This window comes from Megalobrama amblycephala, linkage group LG11, assembly GCF_018812025.1.
Source record: "Megalobrama amblycephala isolate DHTTF-2021 linkage group LG11, ASM1881202v1, whole genome shotgun sequence".
NCBI classification, from domain to species: Eukaryota; Metazoa; Chordata; class Actinopteri; order Cypriniformes; family Xenocyprididae; genus Megalobrama; species Megalobrama amblycephala.
Genome location: NC_063054.1, coordinates 270,779 through 289,274, shown reverse-complemented (window position 1 = coordinate 289,274; position 18,496 = coordinate 270,779). Strand labels below are relative to the sequence as shown.

The window sequence follows — 18,496 nt, the reverse complement described above, 5'->3', positions numbered from 1 at the left end:
GTGTGGGCGGAGTCTCTCTGCAAGAGCGCTGCACTCGCAACCAAATCAATCTAAAATCGCAGCCAATCAGAAGAGTGTGTGGGCGGAGTCTCTCTGCAAGCGCATTGCACTCGCAACCAAATCAATCACAAATCACAGCCAATCAGAAGAGCATGTGGGCGGAGTCTCTGCAGGCGCACTGCACTCGCAATGAAATGGATAAGTACATAATCAAATTCATGAATATTACACCATTTTAACATAATTAAAACACATTTACTGAAACAGTCTTTGTCATAGAACACATTTGTTTGTTCACAGTTTGAACACTCCTTTCATTTATTTTCAAGTTCTGAGGTGAATTATCCATTGTCTCTTTCAGTATGGCTATAAATGATATTCATACTGCATATTTTGACAAATATACACGGGGAATATACCGATTACATAAGTATGCACACTACATACTGCAGAGTGTTGCTGTAGACACAGAAAGGACAGGTAGTTGTTAAATATTTATGCATACTTTTCTGAATAGTTTCAATATTTTCACAGTGATGAAAGTGATGAAGGAAATAAGTGAATGAGTAAATGCAGGCATTAGTCTAACCAGTCAGGACTCTCATTTGTGTTGGAGATTTTCAAAATCCTGTGTGAAGCTCGTCAGTTTTGCGGTGGAATCAGGAGATAGATATAAATTGTAGGGTTGCCAGCAGATCTTGGCCAATTTGCATTTGATTCGCCGTCTCCCGCATCCCGACGGTCTGATCCAAACTCTGTATTATAAAAGCAAGAGGCTTTCTTTCACCCAGAGCTCACCCAAACCTGTAGAGAGAGAGAGAGAAAGAGAAACAGATGTTCTCACAGAGAAGAGCAGCTCCTAGTAGATCTCATGGATGTGCCTCATCTGCAAATAAAGCCCAAATGAAACTTCTACCATTACATCTGTCTCCTGAATAAACCGGCTTTCCCTGTATCTAAATGATCACTGCTTTAGACATTTGCTATTTCAGTGGAAATGAAAGACGAGCAACAGTGTTTCAAAACACTTAGAGCAGACTGATGTTCAGCTGTTACTGATAAAACTGTGGAAATGATATTATTCTGAGAATATATCGTCAAAGACAACATGAAACTTCGTTCACAACTCATTTAATGCCCACAATGTGGACATTAGGATTCACTAGCATTGGGATTTACTATAATATACTGTTGATGCATGATATGGAGAAGAGGTTAAATCACAGCCTCATTATATGATAAAATACACCAGCGTTCAAATAATATTTACATTTATTAAATCAGCTGTTTTCTATGTGAATATATAGTAAAATATAATTTATTCCTGTGATCAAAGCTGAATTTTCAGCATCATTACTCCAGTCTTCAGTGTCACATGATCCTTCAGAAATCATTCTAATATGATGATTTGAAACATTTATGATTATTATCGATGTAGAAAACAGTTCATATTTTTGTGGAAACTGATGCATTTTATTTTTCAGGATTCTTTGATGAATAGAAAGTTCAAAAGAACAGCATTTATTTGATCTTTTGTAACATTATAAATGTCTTTACTGTCACTTTTGATCAATTTAATGCATCAAAAATGTTCATAAATGATAAATTCTTACTGAGCCCAAACGTTTGAACAGTAGTGAATATAAAACATACTATTCATAAAACATGAGCAGTCCCATCGAATGCAATAATTTATGTCAGAATGTATAGATGAATAATTTTGTTTTATAAACATCCAGTCTGTGCTCACAGGTGTGTGTTTTTGTCAGAGATGGTCTTGAGTGCAGCCAAGAGTCTGGACTCGATGTTTTATGTAAGATTATTTTCCTCCTCCACCCACATGACTAATGGTTACATCAGAACAAATAGTCAAAAGTAGTTTCAGAGACAGAAAAAATGATTAAACTTGAAAGAATCTGGAATAACATGCACCTGATGAGCTGCACACAACATGGCCGGGGGTGTTTATTTAGGCAGGAGATAGGATGGATTTCATGTAGACTTTATGTCTAACAACTGACAGAAGATGAGGATCAAAGAAGAGAGAGAGAGAGAGAGCTGGTCATCTCTCGTTCTGGCCGCGGAGAGACAGATGAACAGATGTATGTTCATTTGCACAAATGGTGGTGAAGTCTGTCCTCTCGCTGCCTGATGTCCATCCTCTGGGCGTTTGGGATTTGAAATCGTTTCCTCTCAGTGCAATCACATGCTTAAAGAACTGGAACCAGATCCTATATGGCCCTGTCCGACTTGGCCGATAGCTGGAAACCATTTCGCCGGTGGAGTGATTATGAAAGCGTTCTGTAATCAGCACACGGCGAACTGCCAAGAGTACGAGTCTTTGATTCTGAAGTTCAGAAGTATTCCTCATGTCTGAGTTTATATCTAGCTCGAATCCCACATGATTTCTCAAGCAATTTGTTTTCTTTAGCAAGTGATACTCACTCAACATTTTGTACATCCCTTGGTGTGGCTTTGTGAAATTTGCTTTACTCTTTATTTTTGTTTTATTACAACACAAAGTCTGGTTCAAAACCTAAGCAGGCATCTTCTTCAGTTCAGTTTCACACGTCCTTCATTCAGTTCATTTAGGAATATTATGTCATGCAACAGTCTTGGTATTTTAAGAATCTTTTTATACTTCTAATTTTGTCCAGGTCAGCACTTTCCTGGTTTATATCCTATAATGATGTCCTAGCGAGACGTACTCCTCTCATCACCGGGGTACCTCAGGGCTCAGTGCTGGGACCCCTGACGCTCTCTATCTACACAGCTTTCATTTAGGAATATTTCAGCCGTAATGTCATGCAGCGATCTTGGGATTTTAAGAATCATTTATTCTTTGATCCCAGAATGCATTATGACACGTGTTTCCTCTCTCCGTTCTTCCAGGCTCGTACATGATGGTGGACACCTCACAGCACGATTACGGGGAAAAGGCTCGCCTGCAGCTGCCCGTGATGAAGGAAAACGACACTCACTGCATCGACTTCAACTATCTGCTGTACTGCCCGGACGGCTCCAGCCCCGGGACACTCAACATCCTGGTGAAGGTCAATAAAGGGCCGCTGGCCAACCCCATCTGGAACGTCACTTCCTGCACAGGCAGAGACTGGATGAAGGCGGAGCTCGCTGTCAGCACCTTTTGGCCCAATGAGTATCAGGTATGCAAATCTCTCAGCCAATCAGAAGATGTGGCTTGTTTTGAATGTGTTTATCTGATCAGGTCATGGAGATGCAGAAGGCCCCGATATACTTGTGGTGAAGTACTTTGTTGCTTGTGGGTAAAAAGAAGTTTGAAATACATTTGCAGTGATATACTGTTAGCGACGTCATCCACACTACTGAGAGATGAATATGTAAATATGTGCTGAACTTGACTAAAACGCACAACAAATATAACAGTGGTGAGAAAACAGCAGTTCAGAAAGCACCTGATCGTAGTGATGTGGATGTTGGTGCACACTTTTCTTTGACGATGTTTCGAACTCCTGAAACGAACTCCAAACAAACTTCGCTTTGGCCAGATTTAGTTTGAAATGACGTCACACCAGTTCATCTTTGATTTCGCTCGAAGTATATTGGGCTTTAAACTGAAGCAATCTTCTAAAGACTTTCACCTCAAACCCTGAGCTAGAAATCCAAAAGAGGTGTTTACTTGTATTGTCGTAACTCCTGAAGTCCATGTGCTGACACATTCCTGGCGTCAAGCCCGCTAAACGAAAGTATGAAGAACACAATGGATGTTTGTGTTGTAGGCAGTGTGTCCGTCAGACTCCGAGCTGATTTATGGGAATATAGCGGTTCTGTTCAGCTTTTCTGCACACTATAAAACTGCTGGGTTAAAAACAACTCAAGTTGGGTTGAAAATGGACAAACCCAGCGATTGGGTTAAATGTTTGCCCAACCTGCTGGGTAGATATATTTAACTCAAATATTGTTTAAAGGTGCCCTAGAATGGAAAATTGAATTTACCTCGGCATAGTTAAATAATTAGAGTTCAGGACATGGAAATGACATACAGTGAGTCTCAAACACCATTGTTTCCTCCTTCTTATATAAATCTCATTTGTTTAAAAGACCTCCGAAGAACAGGCGAATCTCAACATAACACTGACTGTTACGTAACAGTCGGGATCATTAATATGTACGTCCCCAATATTTGCATATGCCAGCCCATGTTCAAGGCATTACACAAGGGCAGCCAGTATTAACGTCTGGATCTGTGCACAGCTGAATCATCAGACTAGGTAAGCAAGCAAGAACAATAGCGAAAAATGGCAGATGGAGCAATAATAACTGACATGATCCATGATATCATGATATTTTTAGTGATATTTGTAAACTGTCTTTCTAAATGTTTCGTTAGCATGTTGCTAATGTACTGTTAAATGTGGTTAAAGTTACCATCGTTTCTTACTGTATTCACGGAGACAAGAGCCGTCGTTATTTTCATTATTAAACACTTGCAGTCTGTATAATTCATAAACACATCTTCATTCTTTATAAATCTCTCCAACAGTGTGTAATGTTAGCTTTAGCCACGGAGCACTATCAAACTCATTCAGAATCAAATGTAAACATCCAAATAAATACTATACTCACATGATCCGACGCATGCATGAAGCATGCATGATGAACATCTTGTAAAGATCCATTTTGAGGGTTATATTAGCTGTGTGAACTTTGTTTATGCTGTTTAAGGCAGTCGAGAGCTCGGGTGCGGGGAGCGCGAGATTTAAAGGGGACGCAGCCTGAATCGGTGCATATTTAATGATGCCCCAAAATAGGGAGTTCAAAAAATGAATAAAAAAAAATCTATGGGGTATTTTGAGCTGAAACTTCACAGACACATTCAGGGGACACCTTAGACTTATATTACATCTTGTGAAAACGCGTTGATGACTATATTGACTACTTAAAATGAACCAAAATATGTTGGAAATGAACATGTATTAACATGTTTATAAATGAACATTCTCTTCTCTTCTCTTCTCTTCTCTTCTCTTCTCTTCTCTTCTCTTCTCTTCTCTTCTCTTCTCTTCTCTTCTCTTCTCTTCTCTTCTCTATTGTTTTAATCACTGTTGAATATGGGTGTGTGTGTGTGTCAATGTTTGCCGTGTGTGTATGATCTGACGGGTCGTTCTGCTTCAGTGTGTGTGTGTGTGTGTGTGTGTGTGTGACGGTGAATACTGAAAGCCTCCGTCTGTGTTCAGACTAATTGGGAGTCCTGACTGATCTCGCCTCTGTCTGTCTTTCAGCGTGAGAGACAGAATTTTAAACACTGCGACGATACAGTTTCTCTGAGCGTGTAGGGCGCAGTCTCTGTAGACTTTATAGTGGCCGTCTGTTTGCTTCAGCTTTATCAACCCTAAATGTAAACACACCTGGAGGGCCTCTACTGGCCGTCCGCACGCATTACACGTCTCGCTCTGAGGATTGAGACGGTGTGAGGAGACGCTGCTGTGATTAATATTGCATGATATTTCAGAGGCGAGCTAATAGATAGGGAGGAGGAGGGCTTGTTTCTTCATGACTGGATTTGATTTCTCACAGTATAGAGTATATTCCACCTGCTGCCCCCCTAAAGCCCCGGAGACGTGTCCCTTCTAATGAGTCCAGGCATGTTACGTCCCTTTATTACACTCTCTCGCTCACAGTCCATCTCTAAACCCTGGTGTGGGCTTGTTATTTCTTGTCCCCTTTAATTAGGCACTGATGAGTCGGATCTGTTGCTGGAGTCCAGTTTATTTTAGCTTAAGACCTGATTCACTTTGGTTTTGTTTTCTTTATGCGTAACCCCTGAGGGAGTCTTCATCCTCCCTCGAGAGCGCCGCACTTCCCCGATCGGATCGTTAGTCGCCACGTCAAACGGACTCGCTTAATGAGCTGGACACCTGCCCTCGGTTACTTTTAATTATTCAATGTCAGATTGTCTGAAATCACGCCAAAGCGCAGAACTGAAGCTTTTGAGGAAGTGTTGTCAAAGGGAATGAGTTAACGTGTTCCTTTGGTCATCCTTCAGTTCTCGTGAATGATTGAATATCAGCCACGGTCGTTAAACTTGAGGAGTTGTTTTTCTTTTATTTCTTCTAAACCAAATAACATTCGTGTTCCTTTGTGGTTTCTCTGGCTTATGATGTGTTCTTCAATAATGTTCTTTGAGGATGCAAACCCTCAGCTGTTTTAACCCTCTCAGCTAAATCATTTGGCTAATTAATTAACCACTCATTTGACAAAAAATCTCTGCTCATTGGTGATCTGACTCTTAACTATAGCTTTTTAATTTGCTGACATGCTAGAGATGTTCAGTTAGTTAACATTAACATTTCTTATGAAGGTCTAAGAAAGAAATGTCAAATATTCTCAAATATTTTCTTAAGAACAAGAAATAAGAAGAAAATAGGAGGCTTTGGCTTCGTTTCAGACTTGCTGATCAACTCAATGACTTACTAGACTCGTTTTCTTGTTTTGTGAAGTCTCATGTATTTTAAATATAGTGAATTCAGGTTGATTGGGACAGTTTTTGCCATTGAGATGACTGGGAAAAAGAGTGTCCTAATCAGTTATTTTTAAAGGATTAGTTCACTTCTGAATTAAAATGTCAGTTTCAGCGCAGCTTCAAAGAGCTTTTGAGGAATGACACGATCTTCGTCTGGGATCATGTAGAGCTCTTTGAAGCTGCACTGAAACTGACATTGGGACCTTCAACCCGTTGAACCCCAGTGAAGTCCACTATATGGAGAAAAATCCTGGAATGTTTTCCTCAAAAACCTTCATTTCTTTTCGACCGAAGAAAGAAAGACATGAACATCTTGGATGACATGAGGGTGAGTTTTAATTCTGAAGTGAACTAATCCTTTAAACAACGTACATTTGTTTAACTCACAAACTATAGGGAGTATTTTTATGTGTAATTATGAATGTGCAAAATTATATCTGACTGCTCGGTTATCTGAGCGACTAATTGACTGATTGTCTAAAGCAAGCCGTGGTTTCAGGTTCATCACATCTGGCCGACTTTTTCCTACATTCATGATTCACAGACATGAATTTCATGGTTAAAATATGTTTTACTTTATTAATGTATGCTAAAATGATTGCCTGTATTGATGATAATTCAATTTCCCCAACTACTGGTGAAGGATATTTTGACCACCAGTTCATTGAGTGCCTCTAGCCATTGGTTAAAGAAGGTCTCACACTTTTCCCAGGGTTCACAGCTCCGTGTGAATGCCGATTTCCCACCTTCTCCCAAAACAAGATCCCTCAGGCCAGGAGATCCCGGAGGGGTTCGGAAGAAGGTGTGAGGGGAATGATTTAGAGGGTGTGTGTGTATGTGTGTGTGTGTTATATAAAGTCTGGGGGTGTTTAGTGATAGTGTTGAGAGCTCACATTTAGTCAAGGTCAACACAAACACACACACACACACACACACACACACACACACACACTGTTTTATCTTGTGTCCAGCATAGCAGTAATTTATAAGTGGTCGAAAGCTCAGATTAATGTACTCGTGTGTGTGTGTGTGTGTGTGTCCTCTGCATATGATACACAAGAATATCTTACTTTCCTCACTCAGCTTCACTAACCAACATAAACACACACATGTTGACCTGACTATGTAGAGGGTTTTAACAAGAAACACATTATTATTCCATAACACTATTTACTTTCAAATGTTTTTGGCATTTTTCATTTTCATGTGGAGCAAATCTTCATTAAGGTTTTTCCAGCAGTTGTCTAGGTGAGAAACACAAGCACACATGTGTGTGTATTCGTATCAGTGTGGGGATTTCCAACATACAGATGTTTGTTATTGTTTTAAGCTGTTTTCCCGTCGATGTGCCACCGTGAGGCCGAGGTTTGACTAACACTGTGAGATATCCCACCCTCATGAGAACACACACACACACACACACACACTCAGACGTGTCCTGCTCTGAGCTTATACTATGATAAAGAAAGAATCGAAACCATCATTTAACCCGTATGCTGTTATTGTGTAAGGAACACATCTAAATTTTCTCCAGATCTTCCCTTCTTGTTTATTTCTCTCTGTAGAGTGTTTGAGTCTCGCGTCGACTGGAGAATGGTGTGTTTTCCTGTCGTCTGGCCAGATAATGACATGTTCTTAAAGTCATTAGTCTGATTACACACACTCACTCTATTGCTCTGATTTAATGTGGGATCTTCTCTGGGATGAGGTGGTCCGTGTCTCTCGATCATTCCTTACTTTTCTGGCCGCACTCAGCCGGTGGGTTTCAGGGAAACACAGCAGGGAAAGCAATGCTTCCCTTACATAAAAAAGACATTTATTCAAGTGTGCTGTTAGCTAAAAATAAGAGTATACTTTAGGTGCATTTATCAGAGATATACTTAAGAAAATTATACTTAAGTGTACTTGGCTTATGCTGAAAAGTAAGTCTATATTTGGCATGTACTTGTACTTAATCTTTTGTTCAAAGAAACACTTAAGAAAAGTATTAATTGTATTCTTGGCTTGTAGCTCTGTTTACTCTTTTGATAGAGTAGCCTACTAAGTACTCTTTCCACACATAATGGTTGTGCTCAAATTTGATAAACTTACATGTTTAAAGTTTAAATTAACACGTCAGCTTCAGGGTGAAATTAGTACATGGGTGGAACTGAAGATGATGTGTTAGAAGCAGGAGAAATGGGCAAGCGTAAGGATTTGAGTGAGTTTGACAAGGGCCAAATTGTGATGGCTAGACGACTGGATCAGAGCATCTCCAGAACTGCAGCTCTTGTGGGGTGTTCGACGGTCTGCAGTGGTCAGTATCTATCAAAAGTGCTCCAAGGAATGAACAGTGGTGAACCGGAGATGGGCTCAGCGAAGGCTGGCCCATGTGGTCCGATCCAACAGACGAGCTACTGCTGCTCAAATTGCTCCAGAAGTTAATGCTGGTTCTGATAGAAAGGTGTCAGAATACACAGAGCATCAGTTTGTTGTGTATGGAGCTGCATATGCCCATGCTGACCCCTGTCCACCGCCGAAAGAGCCAACAGTGAACACGTGAGCATCAGAACTGGACCACGGAGCAATGGAAGAAGGTGGCCTGGTCTGATGAATCACGTTTTCTTTTACATCATGTGGATGGCCGTGTACGTGTGCGTCTCTTATCTGGGGAACACATGGCACCAGGATGCACTATGGGAAGAAGGCGAGCCGGCGGAGGCAGTGTGATGCTTTGGGCAATGTTCTACTGGGAAACCTTGGGTCCTGTCATCCATGTGGATGTTACTTTGACACGTACCACCTACCTAAGCACTGTTCAGACCATGAACAGCCTTTCATGGAAACGGTATTCCCTGGTGTCTGTGGCCTCTTTCAGCAGGATAATGCTCCTGCCACAAAGCAGAAATGCTTCAGGAATGGTTTGAGGAGCACAACAATGAGTTTGAGGTGTTGATTTGGCCTCCAAATTCCCCAGATCTCAATCCAATCGAGCATCTGTGGGATGTGCTGAACAAACAAGTCCGATCCATGGAGGATCCACCTCACAACTTACAGGACTTAAAGGATCTGCTGCTAACATCTTGGTGCAGATACCACAGCACACCTTCAGGGGTCTAGAGGAGTCCATGCCTCCACGGGTCAGGGTGATCATAATGTTATGCCTGATCGGTGTATATATATATATATATATATATATATATATATATATACACAGTGGGTACGGAAAGTATTCAGATCCCCTTAAATTTTTCACTCTTTGTTATATTGCAGCCATTTGCTTAAATCATTTAAGTTCATTTTTGTTCCTCATTAATGTGCACACAGCACCCCATATTGACAGAAAAACACAGAATTGTTGACATTTTTGCAGATTTATTAAAAAAGAAAAACTTGAAATATCACATGGTGCTAAGTATTCAGACCCTTTGCTCAGTATTTAGTAGAAACACCCTTTTGATCTAATACAGCCGTGAGTCTTTTTGGGAAAGATGCAACAAGTTTTTCACACCTGGATTTGGGGATCCTCTGCCATTCCTCCTTGCAGATCCTCTCCAGTTCTGTCAGGTTGGATGGTAAACGTTGGTGGACAGCCATTTTTAGGTCTCTCCAGAGATGTTCAATTGGGTTTAAGTCAGGGCTCTGGCTGGGCCATTCAAGAACAGTCACGGAGTTGTTGTGAAGCCACTCCTTCGTTATTTTAGCTGTGTGCTTAGGGTCATTGTCTTGTTGGAAGGTAAACCTTCGGCCCAGTCTGAGGTCCTGAGCACTCTGGAGAAGGTTTTCGTCCAGGATATCCCTGTACTTGGCCGCATTCATCTTTCCCTCGATTGCAACCAGTCGTCCTGTCCCTGCAGCTGAAAAACACCCCCACAGCATGATGCTGCCACCACCATGCTTCACTGTTGGGACTGTATTGGACAGGTGATGAGCAGTGCCTGGTTTTCTCCACACATACCGCTTAGAATTAAGGCCAAAAAGTTCTATCTTGGTCTCATCAGACCAGAGAATCTTATTTCTCACCATCTTGGCAAACTCCATGCGGGCTTTCATGTGTCTTGCACTGAGGAGAGGCTTCCGTCGGGCCACTCTGCCATAAAGCCCCGACTGGTGGAGGGCTGCAGTGATGGTTGACTTTCTACAACTTTCTCCCATCTCCCGACTGCATCTCTGGAGCTCAGCCACAGTGATCTTTGGGTTCTTCTTTACCTCTCTCACCAAGGCTCTTCTCCCCCGATAGCTCAGTTTGGCTGGACGGCCAGCCCTAGGAAGGGTTCTGGTCGTCCCAAACATCTTCCATTTAAGGATTATGGAGGCCACTGTGCTCTTAGGAACCTTAAGTGCAGCAGAAATGTTTTTGTAACCTTGGCCAGATCTGTGCCTTGCCACAATTCTGTCTCTGAGCTCTTCAGGCAGTTCCTTTGACCTCATGATTCTCATTTGCTCTGACATGCACTGTGAGCTGTAAGGTCTTATATAGACAGGTGTGTGGATTTCCTAATCAAGTCCAATCAGTATAATCAAACACAGCTGGACTCAAATGAAGGTGTAGAACCATCTCAAGGATGATCAGAAGAAATGGACAGCACCTGAGTTAAATATATGAGTGTCACAGCAAAGGGTCTGAATACTTAGGACCATGTGATATTTCAGTTTTTCTTTTTTAATAAATCTGCAAAAATGTTTTTCTGTCAATATGGGGTGCTGTGTGTACATTAATGAGGAAAAAAATGAACTTAAATGATTTTAGCAAATGGCTGCAATATAACAACGAGTTAAGGGGGTCTGAATACTTTCCGTACCCACTGTACATATATATATGTGAGAAATAAACAATGTTAATAGATGTGTTAATGAAAACAAACAATGTAAACAACTGTTGATATTTCTCAAGTAACAAAAAGCAAGTCACTGAGTTGAAGTTGTAACTCTTTGGATCCCTGTCGTTTCCTCCGGCATTGATCAGAGAGATTGAAGGTCATCTGCTCCGTTACAGTGTCTGAAGAGACTCGGCTTCAGGGTGATCTCCATAAGCTCAGAGAGGGAGAAATGACAGATTACAATCAAAACTGAGACATTACTCCTAGAGAGAGATGAACTATCCTCCAGTCTTGATAGATCTGCTCTCGGGGAGCGGGAATATATTGCCCCTAATGGGCCGGCGGTACGCTGGAGTCTTGGCACGCGGAGGGGCTGGAATGAGCGACGTCTATTCTGGAGGAAAAACATTTCGGCACGCGTCTCTCCAAATGATGAAGGACATCTCGCTCTTCGCTCGCTGACAGACCCGCGAAATAAAAAAATAAAAAACGCACCCCACGCATCACATCGGCATCAATAAGGCTTTTTCCTCGCTCTCATTGTTTACTGAGAGAGAGCTGTGGTAATGATCACCACAGCCAATGCAAATGTGTGTGTGTGTGTGTGTGTGTGTGTGTGTGTGTGTGTGTGTGTGTGTGTGTGTGTGAGTGCTCTTCTTGACAGGTGAAGAGATGAGAGCGCAGAGCTCAATATCTGGTGAAATGATGCCAACAGGAAGAGGAAAGTGTGAACGTGTGCTTGTTTTTTATATGTGTGTATTGCAGTTTCTCTCAGCAGTGTGCTGTAATTAGTGCTTTTTAAAATCACAATGAAATCAAAATTAGGTAACACTTTAGTATGGGGAACAATTCTCACTTTTAAATGGTTGCTTGTTATCTTGCATACACTTTAAAAGCACATATTAATGCCTTATTCTGTATGACCAATACCTAAACTTAACAACTACCTTACTATTAATAAGCAGTAACTAAGGAGTTTATTGAGGCAAAAGTCATATTTAATAGTGAATATGTGTTTCCCAAACCAAAGTGTTACCTCAAATTCTTCTTATTTTTTTTATGGAATATTGCAGTTTAATATAAACAATTTCTCAGTGCACATCATTAAATTGTTTTAAATTCATGTTCTGGTAATCTTGAATCAGAATATCTTCCTCTTGCAGCATCTCTTCTCTGATGATGAGGGCGGGGCAACCTGTCACTCACATGAGATCCACCAATAGCAAACCACAACCATCCAATCAATTCCCCACAGACAAAATCAAGCCCCGCCCTACATTTGCTCTTGTTTGCGAAGCGTTTCACTCTGATATACGGCACAATAGAGAAGAAAACACTTGTGCAACTTCAGTTTCATGACGACTTTAGTCAATCACCACATATAAACCTTAGCAACTACCCAGAGACACCATAGCAACCACCCTGAACATCTTAGAAACCATATAACAAGTATCTAAAACACTTTTGTTTGGACTGAACACGTTCACACATGCAGATGCTCAGACATCATGTAGGGGGCGTGTTGCTCTCATTGCTCTTCCGCCTGTCAACCTGCGTTGAAGACTTTCCTGAGGGAAAACAAGAAAAAGAGAGCTGCCTCTCTCTCTCTCTCTCTCTCTCTCTCTCTCGTCATGATGTTCCTCATCTTCGGTCTGAAAGTGTTGTATGTGTTTCTGTGTGTGTGTGTGTGTGTGTGTGTGTGTGTGTGTGTGTTGTGAGTCATCAGCCTTAAGCGATATTGATTGTGGTACATGCAGGGCTTCAGATGTAATCAATGTTTCATAATTTAATGCTCTGAAGAGTCATTTATGTGTTCAATAGAAACATGATGGATGATTGTGGGTGTAATGGATGTTTAGACATGACGCAGTCCAAACACAAGCCCTCGGTGAGCATCAAAATATCCATTCGGAGTTTTATCGCTACAGTCAAATATGGTAGTATGCAGCAAGATTTATCACTTTAAGGTTATTTGACTGATAATTTTTGGCAATGTTAGACGTTTCACATGTTCTTGTTCCAAATGAACTGAGAAAGAAAAGCAAACGCACACAGAGAGTGAATAAATCGCAGGTTTTCTCCTGACGCGGGTCTGATCTGAATGTGTCACCGCTGCACTTTCTTCCTTCTCTCAGTGTTTCCACCTGTGTTTGTTAATGTCTGCATTCATATGTGCACGTTACACACGCGTGTGTGTGTGTGTGTGGAGTTGACATGTCAAGCAGTGACAGCAGGATCCTGCGGTGTGACGTGTTTTATCATGCTGTTTCTGTGGCCCTGTGTTAATTTAGAGAATATTCACAGCGAAGGCAAAACAACTACTAAAATAGATGATGAAGAAAAAAACAACTATGAATGAGTTTCAGATTAACTGAAATTCTACATGCAACACAAATGAGGATATTTTATCATCTTTATTTGATGTATTTTATAAAGAGTGTCTTACATCTACAGGAACAATAAATGAGAGTTATTTAATCACAGCTCGTGCTGTTCTCACCCTGACTAGCCTTATTCTTCAAAACCAGTCGAAATATTCAGGGTTTTTAAGTCGAGTAGTCGTTCAGGAAGCCAGTGACAGTTTTGAAAGTGTCTAGTCGTGCGCATCTCCACTTCAGAGCTGCTTTTGTCCGGGTCTGATGGGATAATTGCTGGAGTTCAGGATGTCACACCAGTCCCAGAATATCTCCCTCTGTCCTCTTCTCTTTTTTCTCACCTCATCTTTTCATCCTCTGTTCTTCCCTCCTCTTCTCATTTCAGCAGTTTTCCTCTGAGTCTTTGAATCATCCTCTCAGATAAACACTCCTAAACATGGAAATGTCAGGGAGATTTTCAAGTCTGGAAGAATCGGAAACGATTGAAACGTCATGGAAATTTCTGCTCTGAATAGATTTCTTTTTTCTGCACTAAAATATTGCATTAGCTGGATATTGCTGTTCATTAGTGCTGATGTAGAGTAAAACAGGCATGATAACGTGCTGGAGATTACCAATTATTGATTGTTTCAATTGATTCATCTATTCATTCAGATGTACAATTGTAGCATTTTAATTATCCTCGCAACCCTACGTGTGAAGAGTGGTTTGGAGATCGTTCATTCAGTGTTCAGGTACTCAAAGGCTAAATATGGCCAGATGTAGATGACTGTGGCGGTCGTGATATAACGTCACACACTCAGGCGTCTTTTTTATTAACATGAATTCAACATATGTGACCCGAGCTGGCAAAATGAGCAAATTTAGCAAAAATGAGTTTTTGTTATTCTTACATTCTCTATTAAAAAACCTTCAAAAATGATGTATGATTTGTTGGAATCTGACAAAATGACTGAGCTACACCTGTTTGAAGTCGATAGCATCAGCAAATTCAATTTTGAGAAAAATCGAGTTAAAGTTTTCTGAGGGCTCCAAAACAAAATCACCTTAAAATCCCTGGTAATATCACCAAATTTGGCACAAACCAAGTCATCTTTTTCCCATGATTTCACAATTGTTTGATTAACATTAACACAAGACAACAGACAGCTTATAAGACCTACTGTATCACACGGATCTAATATAATGTTACACATCAGATGTTTTTCCCCAACAGTTAACCAAACGTTCACTTCAGACATAACAGATCATGTTTGCGTGAATTCTCGCCAAGACAGATGATTTGAAGTGCTGTAATTATGCGTATATGTGTAGCCTATATCAGGATCACGTGCTTCGGATCTGTCAGTCGCCGAGAGTAAGATCATTTTGTTTACATCAGCATGCGTTTGAAAATCATATTTCATTGGTTCAGACTCATGCCATAGAGAATTCGCTATGAATATTCACAAAGTTAGAATGCTGCGCTTTAAAACCCTACCAAACTTGTGCTGAGGGAAGCAGTCGTCCAGAAGAGATCAGAGAAACACTGCGTTTGTCCTGGTCAAAGGAAACACACAAATAAGATACTTTTAGGTGTTTAATTACTATTTGAAGTATTGGGATGGCTAGACAAGGGCTTAATGAACTCATTTTTGTGAAAATTTCGACCAAAACTGACATTTTTCAATTATTTTGCCTGTAGCTCGAAATGATCCTGTGCACGTTCCCACTCATTTTGACAGCACGGGTACAAATAGTAATATAACAAATAGTAATACATAATAGTACAAATAGTACATTCAAAATGTACAAATGTAAAAATCTACTCGACTTACGAATGCAAAAATATGCATTCTTTTAATTCACACTGTGACGTATCGACCTTCTACTGGTCACATGTCTTCACATGATGCGAATTCACAACTTTGAAATGCAGTGAAATGCGTTTGTGTTTGTGGTCTGACACATTGGCATGCGTACGAATGGAAGTCAGTGGAATGAAAAGTGTAGTGTGAGCGCCCCTTAACAATAGCTGTTTCCATCCACTGATTTTTATGAGAATTTTGGGATATCACATAAAACAAAACACTAGCTGGAAATGCCAAAATGTGCATAAATTCTAAAAATGCATAGAAATGCATAAATGCAAAATGCATAAAAAATGCTTATGCACTTAATTGAGGTGGATAATTGTTGTATCCAGTAAGACATGCGCATAAACTATGGTGGAAACACTGAATTTACTGAATAAATCCCTAAAACCCTCACGTGACTTCCTCACACGATTGTGTTCCCAAACACCAGCATCCAAACGCAAGATCACATGACATCGTTTATCGTGTTTCGTCTGACGCTCTGAGATTTATGATGGAGGGAAAAAGAGCCCGATTGAAGCAACTTACAGTTTTTCAACTTACTGATATTTTGCACCAATTTCCCAGGAAGTGACGAATTTGTTCTCTTGAACACATGGGATGGAAACGCTGCTTTATATGCAACTGTTTCATGCAATATTCAAATTTTGTGCAGAAGTTAAATTTGCAGCTTTGAATGGACACACATCTACTGGTGCAGGATTGTGACAAGATTCTGCATGAACGATGGCTGATCAGCAGAATTACTGTACATCGAATCCTGCAGTGTGTGTGAGAGAGAGAGAGAGATGGATGTACGATGGCATTCAGCCAGAACACTTTTGAAGATTTACATCATAATCGGCTCATAAGCATTACTGACCAAGAGCGGTCCTGAGATTTGCTTTGGAAATGTCAGAGGCATTTTAAGAGAGATCAGTTTAAAGAGCCAGAAGAAACCGCTATCGATATTCCCTCACACGGCTGCAGATGGCCGCGGCTCTAATTGAAATGGCTTCTCCTCTGTCTGAAAGCCGCGGACCTGGCCTGATACGGCTGGGTCACTTTCAGATTGCAGGCTTAGCTCTCGGAGGCTTGATCGCTGCGATCTTGACGCCAGGGCACCGCATTAAAGCTTCATTTGGAAAGCGCTGTACAAAAGCCAGGCCTTCACGTCGAGGCAGAATACTGAACTCTGTTCAATCTCTGAGTTAAAGAATGGAAACATACGACTGACCTCACCATTCACAGGCTTTTCAATTACGCCTCTTCTGTGCTCGTGTGGGTGTTTGCTCGAGGAGCTTTTTCTCTCAGAAATGAGCAACTGTTTGGGAAAATCTGTTTTGTCTTTCGAGATTAACAAAATGAGATTTGGCGCTTAGTTGTATATAAACAGGGACTATCTCTGATAGCTGTAATGACCGCCGCTGAAGCCCTGAGACACAGAGACCCGTCTGTTTCGCCGCTGCTGTCAGGAGAACTACAGTTTAACAACCAGGTGTAGTTCATTTCAGAGCTGTATAACAGGGTTAGATTACACCGGTGAAAAGGAGGTTCACACATTCAAAAAGAGTACTTATTAGTGAAATAATACTTTAAAAGAATAAACTTAAAGGATTAGTTCACTTCAGAATGAGAATTTCCTGATAATTTACTCATCCAAGATTTCTTTCTTTCTTCAGTCAAAAATAATTTTTTCTCCATATAGTGGACTTCACTGGGGTTCAACGGGTTGAAGGTCCAAATGTTAGTTTCAGTGCAGCTTCAAAGAGCTCTACATGATCCCAGACGAGGAATAAGAGTCTTATCTAGAGAAACCATCGGCCATTTTATAAAAAAATAGAAGTCTTGCACTGCTCTGTGATGCTCCACGCATGACGTAATCATGTTGGAAAGGTCACGCGTGACGTAGGTGGAAGTAATGATCCAGTGTTTACAAAGTGAACATGCACAGTCAAAGTCAAACGGCCTTTACTAAAAAAGGTAAAACAACGATGTCGGACGATTTTGAAGTTGGAGGAGAAAATGAGATGGAGTTTTTCGCTCTACCGCGGCACTTCCTCCTACATCGCGCGTGACCTTTCCAACATGATTACGTCATGCGTGGAGCATTGATCAGGAAATTTGAACACTTCTGAAGTGAACTAATCCTTTAAGTGCACTTAAGTAGCCTTTTATTTCATTAAAATTATTTTATTTGCAAGTGCAGTTTTTTTTTAAACCTTCATGTACTTCCTTTAGGGTTCGATTAGAATCAGGGTTTAGTTTAGATTTAGTTGCATGTAATTATGCATAATTTACTGTTAATACTATAGTACATGTAACATGTCTCAAAGACACTGTAAAATAAAATGTTACCATATATACTTATATTTGAAGTACACTACTAGTGCACATTCGATACAATTAAGCACTCTTCTTTCTCACAATGGTGTAGTGTAACAATAGAAATGTTCTTTAATAGAACTCTTTTCGTTCATTCGTTCGTTCATTTGATTCAGCCGTATGAACTGAATGGCAGCTCGTCTAAAGGACATGTTTCTCTGTTTCTCTGTGCAGGTCATCTTCGAGGCGGAGGTGACGAACGGCAGACGAGGTTTCATCGCCATTGATGACATCCAGGTGCTCAGTTACCCGTGCGGTGAGTCAGCAGTGTGTGTGTGTGTGTGTGTGTGTGTGTGTGTGTGTGTGTGTGTGTGTGTGTGTGTGGTCTAGAAGTCTAGACTAGTCAGAAGGTTCAAACCCTGCAAACTATCATCATTGTGTCCGTGTGTAAGACACTTAACCCTAGGTTATATCAGGAGGATTTTCCCTACTATTTAAAGCAGCTATAATTTCCTAAAAATCAAACACTTCAGTAAGTCTTATAGCTGACTCTGCTCATTAAACTGGGACAGTATTTTAAAGACTCCATGAAATCAATATCCATGGTCATCCATATGCTACTGTCATGATAAAAGCTGACTAGAGAATACAGTGTTTTAG

At 40.7% G+C, this 18,496-nt stretch overlaps 1 protein-coding gene across 18 annotated transcripts in view; it reads left to right on the top strand.

Moving 5' to 3' along the window:
- The window catches only part of ptprk (protein tyrosine phosphatase receptor type K), a 188,701-nt gene that overhangs the window by 60,844 nt on the left and 109,361 nt on the right, over positions 1 to 18,496 (top strand). For all 18 annotated transcript variants that reach the window (XM_048208172.1, XM_048208186.1, XM_048208185.1 and 15 more), the window contains 2 exons: positions 2,893 to 3,164; positions 18,071 to 18,152. In XM_048208172.1, the coding sequence (XP_048064129.1) occupies positions 2,893 to 3,164; positions 18,071 to 18,152 (354 nt within the window). The remainder of the gene's footprint in view (positions 1 to 2,892; positions 3,165 to 18,070; positions 18,153 to 18,496) is intronic.